At 52.3% G+C, this 16,549-nt stretch overlaps 1 protein-coding gene across 1 annotated transcript; it reads left to right on the plus strand.

Annotated features, from left to right (window-relative positions):
* Positions 1-386: 386 nt before the first annotated feature.
* On the plus strand, positions 387-3,501 carry LOC115651128 (perforin-1-like). Its single transcript, XM_030562033.1, has 3 exons — positions 387-465; positions 1,227-1,793; positions 2,419-3,501. Exons 2-3 carry the CDS (start codon positions 1,267-1,269, stop codon positions 3,317-3,319), a joined length of 1,428 nt encoding a protein of 475 aa, XP_030417893.1. The 5' UTR covers positions 387-465; positions 1,227-1,266; the 3' UTR covers positions 3,320-3,501.
* The last annotated feature ends 13,048 nt before the right edge of the window (positions 3,502-16,549 follow it).

Consider the following 16,549-nt stretch of genomic DNA (forward strand, 5'->3'; position numbering starts at 1 on the left):
GAGAACCCAGGAGTCCTGACTCCCAGCTGCCCCTCCTCTAACCACTCAACCCCACTCCCCTCCCAGAGCTGCGGAGGGAGAGAACCCAGGAGTCCTGGCTCCCAGCCCCCCCTGCTCCAACCCAATAGACCCCACTCCCCTCCCAGAGCTGGGGAGAGAACCCAGGAGTCCTGGCTCCCAGCCCCTAGACCCCACTTTGGATTGACACTGGGATCAGGATCCAGCCATCTCCCCCTCGCTCCAGTCCAGGGAAAGTCCCTCTTTCTCCCCGATTGCCAAGCCCAGTGCTGACATCTGTGCCTGGCATGGGTGGAGCGGCCCCTGGAAACTCCGCGGCTCCCATACAGGCTGGAGCGGGCAGCTCCGGGAGTCACTCAGCACTGGGAGCCACGGGGGCAGGCAGCAGCCAGTGGCCAGGGAACGTGCCCCGATCTCCAGCCGGGAGCCCAACACTTTGCTCACCCGGTAACCTGTGGGCAGGGAGCCGGGGGGGATGGGATGGGCAGGGGGGCCAGAGGGAGGGAATGGCTGGTATGCAGGGGTCTGTGTGGGTGGGTGGGTGGGGGAGCATCGTACCCCAGTGCCCATGCTGGTACTTCCCAGGGCTCTCTGGGTGGCTGTTCCAGACCGTGGTGCCCCACTCCAGAGATGGCTGCATCCCGGAGCTGGGCGAGCTGTCCCTATGCAGTGTTGTGTGTGCGGCTATTATTCAACTGCCCCACCCCAGAGCTGGCTACATCTCAGTATCGTGCGAGGGATCCTGGCACATACAGCAATTTAGGATGTAAGATGTGAAGGGAATTCAGGACAAGGGCATCTGTCCATCTGTCTGTCTGTCCCTGTTGCCCCCTGCTGGAGGGAATCAGGTGCTCTGTGTGTGTGTATGAGAGAGAGATAGTGCGCAATGTGAACTACCCCCCCATGTGTCTCACGTCCCCTACTACACACAACTAAACCCAGTGCACCCTAGTGGAAAGTATCAGAACTGCCAGTCTGTGTGTGTCATAGCCCCTATACTGTTCACACCCAGCAGCAATTCTCCTTTAGGTTCGGAGGGCAAGGTGGGGCAGGATACAGCACAGATGTGTTGCAGATGTCTCATCTCAGATCCACGGAGGGTTGTAGCAGCATGGAGGCTGCTGTAATGCTATTAGGATGTGATGTGCCTGTGGAACTGCCTGCCACTGGATTGTAGTTAATGAAGGCTCTCTGTTCTCTCCCTTCAGGGAGGCTCAGAGACCAGGTGAGGATCCTATCACACTAGCCATGCCCAGATCTGGTGCCTTCATCCCTCTCCTCCTCCTCTTCCTTCTCCCGGGCGTCTCCCCCTACTGCTACACGGGCAAAGCTGAGGTGTGCAATGAGAGCATGGCCTCTGTGCCTGCACACAACCTGGTGGGGGAGGGCATCGACATCACCACGCTGGAGTGGACAGGGGCCTACCTGGTGGACACCAGCTTATGGCACGGCCCAAATGGCACCTGCAGCCTGTGCCGGAACCCGCTGCAGGGGGGGCAGCTGCAGAGGGTGCCTCTACCCGTGGTCGACTGGAGGGTCCACAGCTGGTGCAACCGGGACCTCAGCAGCTCAGTGGCAGAGTCAGCCGTGGACGTGGCCCGGGCAATAGCATCGGATGTGAAAAATGACTGGAAGTTGGAGCTGGGGCTGCCGGATGAGTCCCCAGTCCTGGCCCTGGGGGGGTCCCAATCCCGGCTTGCTGGTTATGCCTACCAGAAGGAGCTGCAGGACAAATACACGTTCATACGCCATGAGGTGTCTTGTGTGTATTACAGGTGAGAATCCCCTGCAGCGCCCCCTGCTGGCCCTTGCCCTGCTCCCTGTAGCCCAATGCCCCCTGCTGGCCCCCTGCCCTGCTCTCTGGAGCACAGCAACCCCTGCTGAGCCCCCACCCTGCTCCCTGCAGCACAGCGCCCCTTGCTGGCCCTTGCCCTGCTCCCTGCAGCACAGCAAGCCTTGCTGGGCCCCCACCCTGCTCTCTGGAGCACAGCAAGCCTTGCTGGGCCCCCACCCTGCTCCCTGCAGCACAGCGCCCCCTGCTGGGCCCCGCCCTGCTCTCTGGAGCACAGCAAGCCTTGCTGGGCCCCCACCCTGCTCCCTGCAGCACAGCGCCCCCTGCTGGCCCCTGCCCTGCTCCCTGCTGGCCACCTGCCCTCCTCCCTGCAGCACAGCACCCCCTGCTGGCCCCCACCCAACTCCCTGCAGCACAGTGCCCCCCGCTGGACCCCTGCCCTGCTCTCTGGAGTACAGCACCTCCAACACTGCATTGAGGTGATACGGTTAGCACTGACTGCTGGGATGCCACAGATGGACACCGGGGAAGGTGGGGCCAGTTTTTCAGAGGGCAGGTGCCAGAGATCTCTCTGGTTGGCTCCTAACTCCTCTTTCCCCTCTGACCAGGTTGAGGCTCCCCCAACACCCCCCACTGACGCTCCACTTCTCCCAGGCCCTGAGCCTCCTCCCACCCAGCTACGACTCAGCTGCATACCGGCCCTTCCTGGCCATGTACGGCACCCACTACATTAGCCAGGCAGCACTGGGGGGGCGCATGCGGCAGCTGACGGCTGCCCAGACCTGCCGGGCGGTATTGGATGAGCTGACGGCTTCCGACATCAAGGAGTGTCTGGCCTCACAGTTCTCACTGAACCTGGGCTTGGGGTCACTTTCTTCAAACCATGAGTGCCGAGAGGGAAGCAGCCACTGGCACAAGTGGCATTCCCAGGCGGCCTACATGGAGCACCGCACCGAGGTGACGGGTGGCCATGGCCACGCCGACCTGCTCTTCTCCACCAAGCAAGACGCTGGGGTCTTCTCGGCTTGGATGGAGAGCCTCAAAACCAACCCCGGCCTTGTCTCCTACTCCCTGACACCCATCCACACCTTGGTGGAGCCAGACAACCCCAGGCGGGAGGCGCTGAAGCAGGCAGTGAAGGAGTATGTGGTTCAGCGGGGTCGGAGGAGGAGTTGCCCTCATAGCTGCCCAGAGGGGGGCAAAACCTACTCCTGGGACCCCTGCAAATGCTACTGCTTCGGCAACCCCCTCACCGACTCCATGTGCTGCTCACTCAAGCGGGGCATGGCCCGGCTGAAGGTCCGGGTGCTGTGGGCCGAAGACCTATGGGGGGACCACATGTCTGCCACCGACGCCTATGTCAGGTTCTTGTTCCAAGGGCGACAGCTGCAGACGGGCTACATTGAGGAAGATAACAACCCCATCTGGTTCAAAGACCTGGACTTTGGGCCGGTGATGCTGCCAGCACTGCCCAAAATGGAAATGGAGGTGTGGGACAGTGACCTATGAGAGGATGACCGCCTGGGCCGCTGCTACACCTACCTCAAGGTTGGCAGGGATGTCAGGCTTATCTGCCACCTCGCACATGGCCACTTGCAGTTTTCCTACACTCTGGAGTGCGGGCCTAACCTGGGGGGTAACAATTGCCATGAGTACGTGCCTGCGAGAGGCTGAGGGGATAGAATCCAGGAGTCCTGGCTCCCAGCCCCCCTGCTTTAACCCACTACACCCCTCTCCCCTTCCTGATCTGGGGAGAGAACCCAGGTGTCCTGGCTTCCAACCCCTGCTGTTCTAACCCACTAGCCCCCACTCCGCTCCCAGAACTGGGGAGAAAACCCAGGAGTCCTGGCTCCCAGCCCCCCTGCTCTAACCCACCAGCCCCCACTCCCCTCCCAGAGCTGGGGTTGGAACCCAGGAGTCCTGGCTCCTAGCCCCCACTGCTGAAACCCACTATCCTCCTCTCCCCTCCCAGAGCTCGGATCCGAAACCAGGGGTCCCAGCTCCAAGTCTCACGAGGAAAAAGAAAAGGGCAGTGCTGTCTTTGAAACCGGGCCTGAAACAAGCCCAACCCATCTCAGAGGGAGAGGGGTGGGGGGGGCGAGGTTATACAAATTCCATTATTTTATTTTTGTAGTAGTTCTAGTTTTGCTGCCTACAACATGAAGTTACACATTAAAAACAATAACCGTGCGTGGACTTCCATTATTAAGAAAAGAGGTCATCCTCTCGCTCGCCACCCTCCGCGGTTGCCGTTGCCTCATTGTGGGACGTTCCCGTGTGGAACCGTCAAACCATCTTCCGGCGCGGGACGAGAAAATGGAGCATAGGATGCGGCTAGTGAGCGGGATTTTCTTAGTTGAGTGCGGCTCAGAGGCTTCTCAAATTCTGATGACGGGCATCAGTCACCGAAACCGCGCCTATTACCATCTTTAAAGTACAGCCTGTAGGATGACCAGATGTCCCTATTTTATAGGGGCCCAAGATTCAGGGCTTTTTCTTATATAGGCGCCTAGCAACCCCCATCCCGACTTTTCCCATTTGCTATCGGGTCACCCTACGCTTTGCGCTGAAGTCCCCTAGCACACGAACGAAAAATGCTGTCTCCCACAACACGCCAGTCTCAAAGAATTAAAGCAAAGCCCAATTCCACTTATTAGAGGTGGACTTGACCACATCTGGTCCCCTCTGGTACCTCCTCCCAGGAACGCCCTCCCCAGCGCTCTGGGGGCCCCCGCACGCTGCTGCTCTGGCACCGCCCTCGTGACTGGGAATCTCCCAACCAGGCTTAGTCCCTTGTCAAGTATTAAACTAGGGGTCGCACCCTTCGGTGCTGCTGGCATTTGAGCTCATTGCACCAGCGCTCCCTGTGCCCCCCTCCCTGCAACTCTCCCCCCATTTCCCAGGGGCTCTGTATGCCCCCCATCTTCCCCACATGCTGGGGACTCTGTGGGCCCCCCATCCCCCTTCCCCCATGCTGGGGGCTCTGTAGGTCTCCATTCACCTCCCCCCATGCCAGGGGCTTTATCGCCCCCCATTGTCCCCCCCATTCTCTATGGGCCTCCATTGCTCCCCGCCCCCCATATAGGGGCTCTGTGGGCCCCTCCATTAGCCCCTACCCCCATACCAGGGGTTCTGTAGGCCCCCCATTCCACCTCCCACTATGCCAAGGGCTCTGTGTGCCCCCCAATGCTCCCCTTCTCATGTCTTTTCTTCTTCCCACAGAGCTCCATGGGTCAGGGCATTGACATTTTAAATGCCAGAGGGACACGGGGGAAGAGATGACTGGGCCCTTCTGAGATGCTGGCAGGGGTTAATCTGGCTCCAGGATGGGGCACTGACTGACTCTAATGGGGTGGGAAAAGGGATCTTTCCCTTCTCAGCGGTGCTGGCTCCAACCCAGCCCCAGGGCTGGGGTGGGGAATGGGGTCTTTCCCCTCTAGAGGGCACCGGCTCCTATCTTAATCCAACAGCCACATGCCATTCCTCATCCAAGGGGTGTGTGAGATGCAGCTGCCTCTGGGGTGGAGTAGAAGGGACCTGTCAGGGCATGGCCATTTCCTTCCCATTTCAAAGGGGACCACACAGTCCACATCAAAGCCCCCAGCTATGCATGGGGCCAGGGCTGGGCTGCAGATGCAGGCAGGATGCTGCGGCCTCTGGGGTCTGACTCTTTGTGGCCACATGACTCACGGGCTGCCGGTAAACTCATGAGCAGAGGCAGCACCAGGATGTGGCCAGAAGCCCCCTCCCGCCAGCAGACAGCCCTTCGCAGCTCCCGTCCCTCCCAGTGGGGCGCGTGAGAATCGAGACCACAGAGGTCAGCGCAGCTCTGGGGGCAGAGCCACATCAGAGCACGGCTGAGCCCTGTGCAAAGAGAAACGAGCAATGAGTTGGATTGTTTTACAGCTAAGAAATTGAGGCACAGAGAGGGCAGGGGTAAGCCAAGCTGCGAGCTGGGGATAGAACCCAGGAGTCCTGGCTTCCAGTCCCACCCACCCCCAACTCTAGGCCCTGGACCGCACTCCCCTCCCAGAGCCCAGGATGGACCCCAGGAGTCCTGTTTACCTGCCCTCCACCAACCCACCAGAGCCTACTCCCCTCCCAGAGCCGAGGAGGGCACTCTAGTGGGTAAAACCTGTGTGGCTTTGTGCGACAGACACAGAAGAAGGAAGGACACTGGGAGCTTTTGCAATGGAGACTAGGATATGGAGACCTTTAGTGCTAGTAAGCCATACTCCCTTTCCCAGATCCAGCCCCAGAGCTGTGGGGCTGGTTGGGAACAGGACATGTGGCCTTCCTCCTCTAGGGGGTGCCAGCTCCACTCCGGCCCTAGGGGACGGGACAGGCTGGCTCAGATGGGTGAGGAATGGGCCCCTTCCCTGCATTTCTACCCGGCTGTTGCCGGGTAGGGCCTTGTTTTCACCCCACAGGCCCAGCAAGGGCCGATGAGGATTTAAGAACCGTCCCCTCGCACAGCTCTGCCCTGAGCTCTCTTGCCGAGACAGAATCCCAGCCTAATGCAAGGGGCTCAGAGCTCGCTTCCGAGGTTCCGTCGCCGCTGGGCTGACCAGTGCTCCCAAGAGCCACCTGCAGGGCTCAAACGTTATGTTACTGGTGGGTGACCCTAGCCCAGTCGTCCCCAACCTTTTTGAAGCCAGTAGCACATTCATGTTTTCAGAAGAGTGTGGCGGACGCCAACAACTTTTCAAGGCTTATTTTGTATTTGTACATTAAATAATACAAAAAATAATTAATATTACATAATATATGAATCCAGAGAGATGAGAGAGGCCAGAGAAAAGCCGCAAGGACAGAGAACACTGGTGCCCACAGCCCTGGAGTACTCTGTCCCCAGCAGGCGCAGGGCCCCAGATTCTCTTCTCTGCTGGGCAATAGGTGCGCCCCGCACTTGCTGGAAACAGAGAACACCACGCCTGCAGCCTGAGGTCTCTGTCCCCAGGAAGTCCCCTTCTGGGCACTAGGCGGGGGCACATAAATGCCCCGGCGGGAACCATGGCATCCACGGGCACCACGTTGGGGACCACTGCCCTAGCAGATAAAGCTAGAATAGAATTTCACTGGATCCAAAGTGGGCCAGGCGCTGGGACCAGCTACCCACCAGCAGACACCCCCATTGTTCCTCCATCAGCTGCAGGCGCAGCAGGGTTTAGCCGTAAATCGCTATGGCAGATATTAAGCTTTTCACCCATGGAACCTCGGCACGTGTCCTGATCCCTTGCTTTTTGCCTGGCTTCCGTGAGGGCAGCCGTGGCTGAGCAAGCCAGGCCTAGTCCTGGCTACCCCTCCTGGCTCAGATGGTCATGACTGAGAAGGAGAATGGAGTGGGGAAAGAACTGATCAAATCTAGGGGGTTGGAAATGAAGCCGGACTGGTGGACAAAATGAGGAGTGGGGGCTATTTTGGCCACTGCCCCCTTTCCAGGATGAAGAAAGAGCCATGTGGACAGATGGGAGCCACCAGCACCGTCTCCTGGGATCCACCATGGTGTCATTGGGCCTTCAGTGTCCTGGGTCTAAGAGCTGAGGTGGGGTCAGGCGAGGCAGAGGGACCCAGGTGATGTTGCCACCTCCACTGGCTCCAACTGAGTTCCAGACCCACCCCAGGAGGTGAGACATGGACTTCCTGCTCCTGCCCCCTCCCCCCATGCTCTTCTTTTCCTTCTCCCCTTCTTTTTTCTGTCTCCTTGACAAAAGTTGGTTGTTGTGATAAATGAAGGGTTGGGGGTATCTCTCTTTTATGGACACCCAGCTAGGCAGTTAGCTATGAAGTCCCTCTTGGTGGATGTTCTCTGCTTGCTTTACCTGTAAAGGGTTAACAAAGCCACCCAGGTAAAGGAAAGAGAGTGGGCACCTGACCAAAACAGCCAATGAGAAGGCTAGAACTTTTTAAAATTGGGGGAAAAACTTTCCTTTTGTGTCTGTTGTTGGTTCTCCGGAAAGAGGGGAACAGGGAGCAGTTATGCTATGAGCAGCTTGAAGCCAGGTATAATCATAGATCATCAGATCATACCTATGTAGTGGGATTTTATGTTTGTATTTTGTATCAGTTAAAATGAAGGATAAAGAATAATAATATAGCGTGTATTAAATGTATTGTGTATGGTTTGACCATATCCTGCCAGCCACCCTTTCTGAAAGGGGAAAGGAATGGCGTAATGGGCCATTGGTAGAGAAGCTTCAGCTACAATCTCTGTCTGTGCTGATTTCAAGGCAGTACCTGACCTTTTAGGGTCACCACTTAGTTGTAGGTTCAGCATTTTAAAATAAGTAAAAGAATGCAAAGATTTTTTTCTCCTGCATTGCAATTTATTGTTCCTGTTCAAATGCTGTGTGTAAATCAATTCTGTGTTGTGTGTGATGTTGTACAGACAAAACTATACAGGATCCTTTCAGGGGCAAGACAAAGATGCCACATGTATTATGATAACAATTTGATTTATGACCAATAACTAATATCTTAATTCACACACACATTATACCTAATACCTATACACACACACACACACACCCATCAGATGTTCTGCAGCTGCTGCATAGTTACCAGTCCTGAAGATAGCTTGAGTTCATGGCTTGAGTTTGCAGCTTGAGTTGGTAGCTTGTGGTGGCTAATGGCCAGGAAAGCCGGGCACAAGACAAGCTAGGTCTCTGTTGGGCCTGCACCGATGCCCTTCCATGTTGGCAGCAGAATGTTACCCTCCAAAGTCTCCCATCTCATCCATTCTTTGTGTAGGCTTTAGTTTGAATCCAGAGTCTATAGGTCTTGCTGTGTCACGCTGCCTCTGGGTTTGGTGATTGATCACCCGTCAATTGCAGGTGTGACTTTCAGCCTCTGGACCTGGCTTTGATCTTCCTTCTATTGTACCTTGTCTTTTTAGGGTGGACACTTCTTACTTTGTTAGGGCTGTTGTCTGCATCTTCCGCCGGTGGGGTTTGAACTTTATTTCATCAGGACAGGCTGGGGCTGGAGCTTGATTCCATCATCCATCCATACCTCATTCACACATCTAAAGTAAACTAACAAGATTACAGCAGGGTTTGCAAAAATGAAGGTTGGAGGAAGCTTTTACAAAATGGAGTGAGCGTTTTAAAATGGGGTTTGAATTACAATATGGCAAACAGTGAACAAAAGTTACAATATAGACAAGTGTAGTGGATGGCAAACAGTGAACAGAAGTTACAATGTAGGCAAGTTTAGTGAATGGTGAACAGAAGTTACATTAATAAAGTGAACAATTAAAAACAATTTCATTTATCAGTTCTACATTGTCCCCCTTTTGACCCTTCAATCCAGGGGTATTGAATGGGTCACACTTTATGTAATTGTTTTAAGGCAGAACCAACATAACAGTTAGGGTTACTAATAGGACAATGATGGGATGAAAAATTATATTTAGGACTGCTGACCAGGTGGGCTGCTCCTACAACACTCTGCCCCTTGATCTATGATTATTACAGTAGTTGTTGTCGTAGGGCACAGGTGATTTGTTGCAAACAATCATAACCAGGTGAATATAACTAAAACCATTAAAATTGACTAAACACCAGATATAACCTAAACCAAATGCAAACAATTATAATTATAATAATTGGCTGGCTTTGGGAGGAGATAATCATAAAGCCTCCTTAAACTCCTACTCTGAGTCAGACGACTGTACATAGAGAAGGAACTGATGTTAAAGGAACAGCGCCCCAGGGAATGGAGATCCATGGAGAAGCATCGCCGCCTACTGGTGGATATTCTACCACAGCAGGCCTAACAAGACACTTTCAGGTTATTTCAGTGATGAATGACCCTGAAGTACTCACCTAGCACTGAGATGCAGCCACCTCTGGTGCAGAGCAGCTGGAGAACAATCTTTGTGTCGATCACACGAGAGTCAAACCTTTTGCAACATGGGATTTTTAAAAGTACTTTATTTATCATTTGTTATTATAAAATACAAGTCAGGCCAGGTTTCATTTCAATCACCAAAGCAACTGGAAAAGTCACTCCACATTGCAGTGTAGAGGTTAAGAATTTGAACTCCTGTGATCTATCCTTGCATGCAGGAGGGGAGTGGGCTCTGGTGGGACAGAGCAGGCAGGGCTTTGAGCTAGGACTCCTGGGTTCTATTCCCACCTCCAGGAGGGGAGGGGAGCTGTTTGGAGCAGGGGGTGCTGGGACTGATGAAACCTGGGTTCTATCCCTGCCTTGGGGAGGTTCAATTGAGTTTAGAGGGGAGAGAAGGGATCTAACCCAGTCTCTTACTCTCTCGCCAGCCGACAGCGGTGTGGTGTTGGACAAAGAACAGGAGCAGATGCTGGAAAGCGGTCAGACGAAGGTGTTTGTCTCTAATGTGAGTACCGGGGGGGATGATGGCACATAGGGTATGTCCAGGAATGGAAAGATTAATATTTCATTAAAGATTCTGTCATGTGATGAAACCTCCAGGAATGGAGCCAACCAGAATCAAGAACCCTACCTGATGGAGTCCAGGGGACAGTCGAGGTGGCAATGGAACCTCTGAAATGAACTCTGAGCCCCTTGCATTAGACTGGAATTCTGTCTCTGTAAGAGAGATCAGGGCAGAGCTGTGCGAGGGGCCGGTTCATCAATCCTCATTGGCCCTTGCTGGGCCTACGGAGAGAAGACAAGGCCCTACAAGGCGACAGGCAGGTAGAAATGCAGGGAAGGGGCCTTTTCTGTGCTGATCAAAATTTTTCCTGCTCTCTTCTAACCTAAATCTCCCTTCCTGCCAATTAACCCCATTACTTCTTGTCCTACCTGAACCGTTGACCCCTGTCCTCTTTATACCAGCCCTGAACATATTTAAAGACTGTTTGCGAGTTCCCCTTCTTTTCTCAAGACTAAACATGCCCAGTTTTTTAACCTTCCCTCACAGGTCAGGTTTTCTAAATCTTTTCTCATTTTTGTTGCTCTCCTCTGGACTCTCTCCAGTGTGTCCACATCTTTGCTGAAGCCTTTTTTGCAACTGCCTCACGGTCTTCACTCATTCAAATTGTGATCCACTGTAGCCCCTGGGTTCTTCTCTGCACCAAATCCTCCTCAAAGTGAATGATTTGGAGTAATGCCAAAAACCCTGGGGAGAGAGGGGGAGGGATTTCATTTTGGCTTAACCTGAAAAAAAATCAATTTTGAGGCAAAGTGAAAGCATATAAAAAATCACGTTTGGTCAAATAAATGCTTTGAGGATTTTTAAACAGTAAAATAGGAGATTTTGGTTGGACTTGGAATATGAAAACATTTAAATTTTTTTAAACATTTCGAGGGATTGAGAAACCATTTTCTGAAGTTGACGCAAATTCGCTAAATTTCTACCGTCAACTTGAATCTGTAATTTTTGATGAAAATTATTCCCTAGTTCTAGCTGGGACCCCATGGTCCCCAGCTTTGGCCCCCTCCTGGGTTCTATCCTCATCCCCCTCCTGGGTTCTATCCTCAGCCCAGGGCAGAGTGGGCTGTGGTGGGGCTGGGAGCCAGGACTCCTGGGTTCTATCCCAGCTCTGGGAGGGGATAATCATAAAGCCTCCCTAGACTCCTACACTGAGGGTATGTCTACATCTACAATTTTGCAGCGCTGGTTGTTACAGCTGTATTAGTACAGCTGTATAGGGCCAGCGCTGCAGAGTGGTCACACTTACAGCAACCAGTGCTGCAAGTGGTGTTAGATGTGGCCACACTGCAGCGCTGTTGGGCGGCTTCAAGGGGGGTTAGGGGAACGCGAGAGCAAACCGCGGGAAAGCAGGTCTCCTTCCCCACGGTTTGCTCCAGTGTTCCCCGAACACCCCCCCCAAGCAGGTCTCCTTCCCCGCGGTTTGTTCTCGCGTTCCCCGAACCCCCGTGCAAGCAGGTCTCCTTCCCAGCGGTTTGCTCCGGTGTTCCCCGAACCCCCGTGCAAGCAGGTCTCCTTCCCAGCGGTTTGCTACGGTGTTTTTTGAACCCCCGTGCAAGCAGATCTCCTTCCCCGCGGTGTGCTGTCGCGTTCCCCGAACCCCCGTGCAAGCAGGTCTCCTTCCCAGCGGTTTGCTCTGGTGTTCCCCGAACCCCCCTGCAAGCAGGTCTCCTTCCCAGCGGTTTGCTCCGGTGTTTTTTGAACCCCCGTGCAAGCAGATCTCCTTCCCCGCGGTGTGCTGTCGCGTTCCCCGAACCCCCCTGCAAACCGCGGGAAAGGAGATCTGCTTGCACGGGGGTTAGGGGAACGCGAGAGCAAACCGCGGGGAAGGAGACCTGCTTCCCCGCGGTTTGCTCTCGCGTTCCCCGAACCCCCCTGCAAACCGCGGGGAAGGAGATCTGCTTGCACGGGGGTTAGGGGAACGCGAGAGCAAACCGCGGGGAAGGAGACCTGCTTGATTACCAGAGAGGCTTCCTCTGGTATGCTGGGATACCTGTTTATTCCACGAAGGTCAAGAAAAACGCTGGTGAGTGTTTACACAGCGCTGGATCCTCTACACCCGAGTTTCAACGGGTGTACGGCCAGCGCTGCAAACAGGGAGTTGCAGCACTGGTGATGCCCTGCAGATGTGTACACCTCCTAAGTTGCAGCGCTATAACTCCCTCACCAGCGCTGCAACTTTGTGGTGTAGACAAGGCCGAAGGAACTGACAGGAAATGAGCCGCTCATGGGGACCGGAGATGCGTGGAGAAGCACTGCCCCCTACTGGTGGATACTGCACTACAACAGGCCCAAGAGGAGACACATTCAGGTTACCTCAGTGACCAACGACCCCAAAGTGCTCACCCAGCACTGAGATGAAGCCACCTCTGGGGCGGGGCAGCTGGGGAACAGGTGCAGGGTGACGTCACACCAGGAGGGCCATGTTTCATTCCATCGCCAAGGCAACTGGGAAATGTTACTCCACCCTGCAGCTTAGAGGTTAAGAATTAAAATAAAGAGCTCGCCGTAGAACCCAGGAGTCCTGGCTCCCAGCTCCCCTCCTGCTCTCACCCACCAGCCCTCACTTCCCTCCCACAGTTGGGGAGAGAACCCAGGAGTCCTGACCCCTTTCTGTGTTAACGGGGAGAGCCAATATCTGGCTCATGCTTCCGTGGGTCAGACACAGCTTGGCTCAGGAGTGGAGAGACAAGGACGTCAGAGACCCCTCCCTGGCTTGTTGTGGGGGGTTGGGCCAGCTGACACCCCACAAACACAAAGAGCAGGGGGTGCTGTGAGCCAGGGAAGAGGGGGGCAGCCAAGGGGTGGGGGTGAGGGCCCCCACTTGATACAACACAGGCAGTGTGAAGGCCGTGCTAAGGCTGGGAGCTGATGGGGAGGGTGGTGGAGGGGAGGGGCCAAGGAGAGCAGTAGAGCAGGGGCTGATGGGAATGGGGGGAAGCAGGGGCCAGGGGGTGCAGATCAAAGGTGCCAGGCACCAATAAGGGGACAGCCATCGCTCCCCAATCAGCTGCCTGCTGAGATGCTGCCTCCTTTTCCCAGCTGCCCCTCCCCAGAAGTGGCCACATCTCAGTGCTGGGTGACCTCTTAAGGGTCTTTTGTCACTGAAGTAATCTGAATGTGTCTCCTCTTAGGCCTGCTGAGTACAGTGTCCACCAGTAAGTGGCGATGCTTCTCCAGACATTTCCGGTCCCTGGGAGAGCTCAGCAAGGAACACAGTCAGGGAAATAACCCATTTCCTTCCCTGACGGTCTGTATCCATCTATGGAAGATCCATCAGATACCGACTGACTGAGGGAAAACTCCACCCATGTCCATATCCACTTTTCCTCTACTGACTCTGACTCTATACATTCTATGGGGGGCGACGTATCCAAGAACACTTGTTCTCTACCGATTTTAAAAACTCACACACCATAATCTGGAACAATGCATGGTAGGTACCCTATGGATCTCATCAGCTTTATAACCAAGACTTTTAATTTCTCGTAACCCAAGCTTGACCCCAGATGTACAGTGCCTTTCCTTTAAACCTGAGTAACGTAAACTTGATTCCAAACATTGGCTTTAATAAAGAATTTAATATGCTTCTCCGTGCATCTCCAGTCCCTGGGAGCGTCTCCTTTCACATCAGTTCCTTCTGTGTGTGCAGTAGTCCGACTCAGTGTAGGCATCTAGGGAGGCTTTATGATTCTCCCCTCCCAAAGACAACTATAGACTCCAGGAGTCCTGGCTCCAGCACCGCCACCTCCCACACTCTAACCCACTTGGCCCCACTCCCTCTCCAGAGCTGGGGGTAGATCCTAGATGAGCCACAGCTGAGGAGCTCAAACTCACGGCCTCAACTCCGCAAAAATTTTCAATTTTTTTTTAAATGCAGATTCAAGTTGACAGAGAAATTTTGCGAATTTGTATCAATTTTAGCAAATTGTTTCTGTCCTCGTCCCTAAAATCTGGAAACATTTTAATATTTCAATTCCAGTCAAAATCTTCTATTTTATTTTCAAAGTCCCTGATGTTAGATAGAGGAGCAGGGAGATCCAGAGGCAAATTGAGTAGACGGGCTTCTTTACTGAATAACTAGTTCCCCTCGACCGACATCACCGGTCGAGTGAGCACCAGGTTAATCACATTACACCTTTTTATCTAAGTAAATATATACATACACACATTTGCTACAACACCCCCAAAACCCTTATTTAGTAATATAAGAACATAACAATAGCTGTACTGGGTCAGACCAGTACGGCCATTCTTATGTTCCATCTAGACCAGTGTCCTGTCTTCCGACAGTGGCCAGTGCCAGATGCCCCAAAGGGAATGAACAGAACAGGGAATCATCAAGTGATCCATTCCCTGTCGCCCATTCCCAGCTTCTGGCAAACAGAGGCTAGGGACACCATCCCTGCCATCCTGGCTAATAGCCATTGATGGACCTGTCCTCCATGAATTTATCTAGTTCTTTTTTGAACCCTTTTTTGCTGTTGGCCTTCACAACATCTTCTGGCAAGGAGTTCCACAGGTTGACTGTGCATTATGTGAAGAAATAATTCCATTTATTTGTTGTAAACCTGATGCCTATTAATTTCATTTGATTACCCCTAGTTCTCGTGTTATGAGAAGGAGTAAACAACACTTCCTTATCTACTTTCTCTACACTAGTCATGATTTTATAGACCTCAACCATATCTCCCCTTAGTCGTCTCTTTTCCAGGCTGAAAATTCCCAGTCTTGTTACATTCTCGTCATACGGAAGGTGTTTGATACCCCTAATCATTTTTGTTGCCCTTTTCTGAATCTTTTCCAATTCCAATATATTTTTTTGTGATGGGATGACCACATCTGCACACAATATTTTAGATGTGGGCGCACCATGGATTTATTGGCAACATGATATTTTCTATCCTCTTATCTATCCCTGTCTTAATTATTCGCAGCATTCTGTTCGCCCTTTTGACTGCCTCTGCACATTGAGCAGATGTTTTCAGAGTACTATCCACAGTGACTCTGAGATCTCACTCTTGAGTGGTAACAACTAATTTAGACTCCCTCATTTTTTATGTATAGTTGGGATTATTCTTTCCAATGTGCATTACTTTGCATTTATCAACATTAGATTTCATCTGCCATTTTGTTGCCCAATCACCCAGTTCTGAGAGATCCTTTTGTAGTTCTTTGCAGTCTGTCTGGGTTTAAATATCTTTAGTAATTTTGTATCATCTGCAAATTTTGCCACCTCACTGTTTACCCCTTTTTCCAGATCATTTATGAATATGTTGAATAGGACTGGTCCCAGTACAGACACCTGGGGGACACCACTATTTACCGCTCTCCATTCTGAAAACTGACCATTTATACTGATCCTTTGTTTCCCATCTTTTAACCGGTTACCACTCCATGAGAGATCCTTCCCTCTTTTCCCATGGCAGCTTCCTTTGCTTAATAGCCTTTGGTGAGGGACCTTGGAAAAGGCTTTCTGAAAATCTAAGTACACTATATCCACTGGATCCCCTTTGTCCACATGCTTGCTGACCTCCTCAACGAATTCTAGTAGATTGGTGAGGCATGATTTCCCTTTGCTAAAACCATATTGACTCTTCCTCAACAAATTATGTTCATCTATATGTCTGACAATATTGTTCTTTATTATAGTTTCAACCAGTTTGCCCAGTACTGAAGTCAGGCTTACAGGCTGGATTGCCAGGAACACCTCTGGAGCCCTTTTTAAAAATTGGCGTCACATTAGCTATCCTCCAGTCATCTGGTACAGAAGCTGATTTAAATGATAGTTTACAGACTAGAGTTAGTAATTCTGCAATTTCACATTTGAGATCCTTCAGAACTCTTGGGTGAATACCATCTGGTGCTGCTGACTTATCAATTTGTTCCAATACCTCCTTTAACGACACCTCTGTCTGGGACAGTTCCTCTGATCTGTCACCTAAAAAGAATGGCTCAGGTTTGGGAATCTCCCTCACATCCTCAGCCGTGAAGACTGATGCAAAGAATTAATTTAGTTTCTCCACAATGACCTTATCATCCTTGAGTGCAGCTTTAGTATCTCGATCGTCCAGTGGCCCCACAGGTTATTTAGCAGGCTTCCTGCTTCTGATGTACTTAAAAAAAATTTGCTTTACTTTTTGAGTCTTTGGCTAACTGTTCCTCAAACTCTTTTTGGCCTGTCTAATTGTATTTTTATACTTCATTTGCCAGAGTTTATGCTCCTTTCTATTTTTCTCACTAGGATTTAACTTCCACTTTTTAAAGGTCATCTTTTGGCCTGTCACTGCTTCTTTTACTTCGTTGTTTAGCCATGGTGGCTCTTT

Source organism: Gopherus evgoodei, chromosome 4, assembly GCF_007399415.2.
Source record: "Gopherus evgoodei ecotype Sinaloan lineage chromosome 4, rGopEvg1_v1.p, whole genome shotgun sequence".
Classification (NCBI taxonomy): Eukaryota; Metazoa; Chordata; order Testudines; family Testudinidae; genus Gopherus; species Gopherus evgoodei.

Bases quoted from the DNA above. Each gene is read 5' to 3' on its own strand.
- LOC115651128 (XM_030562033.1), top strand. From the start codon at position 1,267: ATGCCCAGATCTGGTGCCTTCATCCCTCTCCTCCTCCTCTTCCTTCTC. The intron at 1,794-2,418 runs GTGAGAATCCCC...CCCTCTGACCAG, and splicing joins GTGTCTTGTGTGTATTACAG to GTTGAGGCTCCCCCAACACC.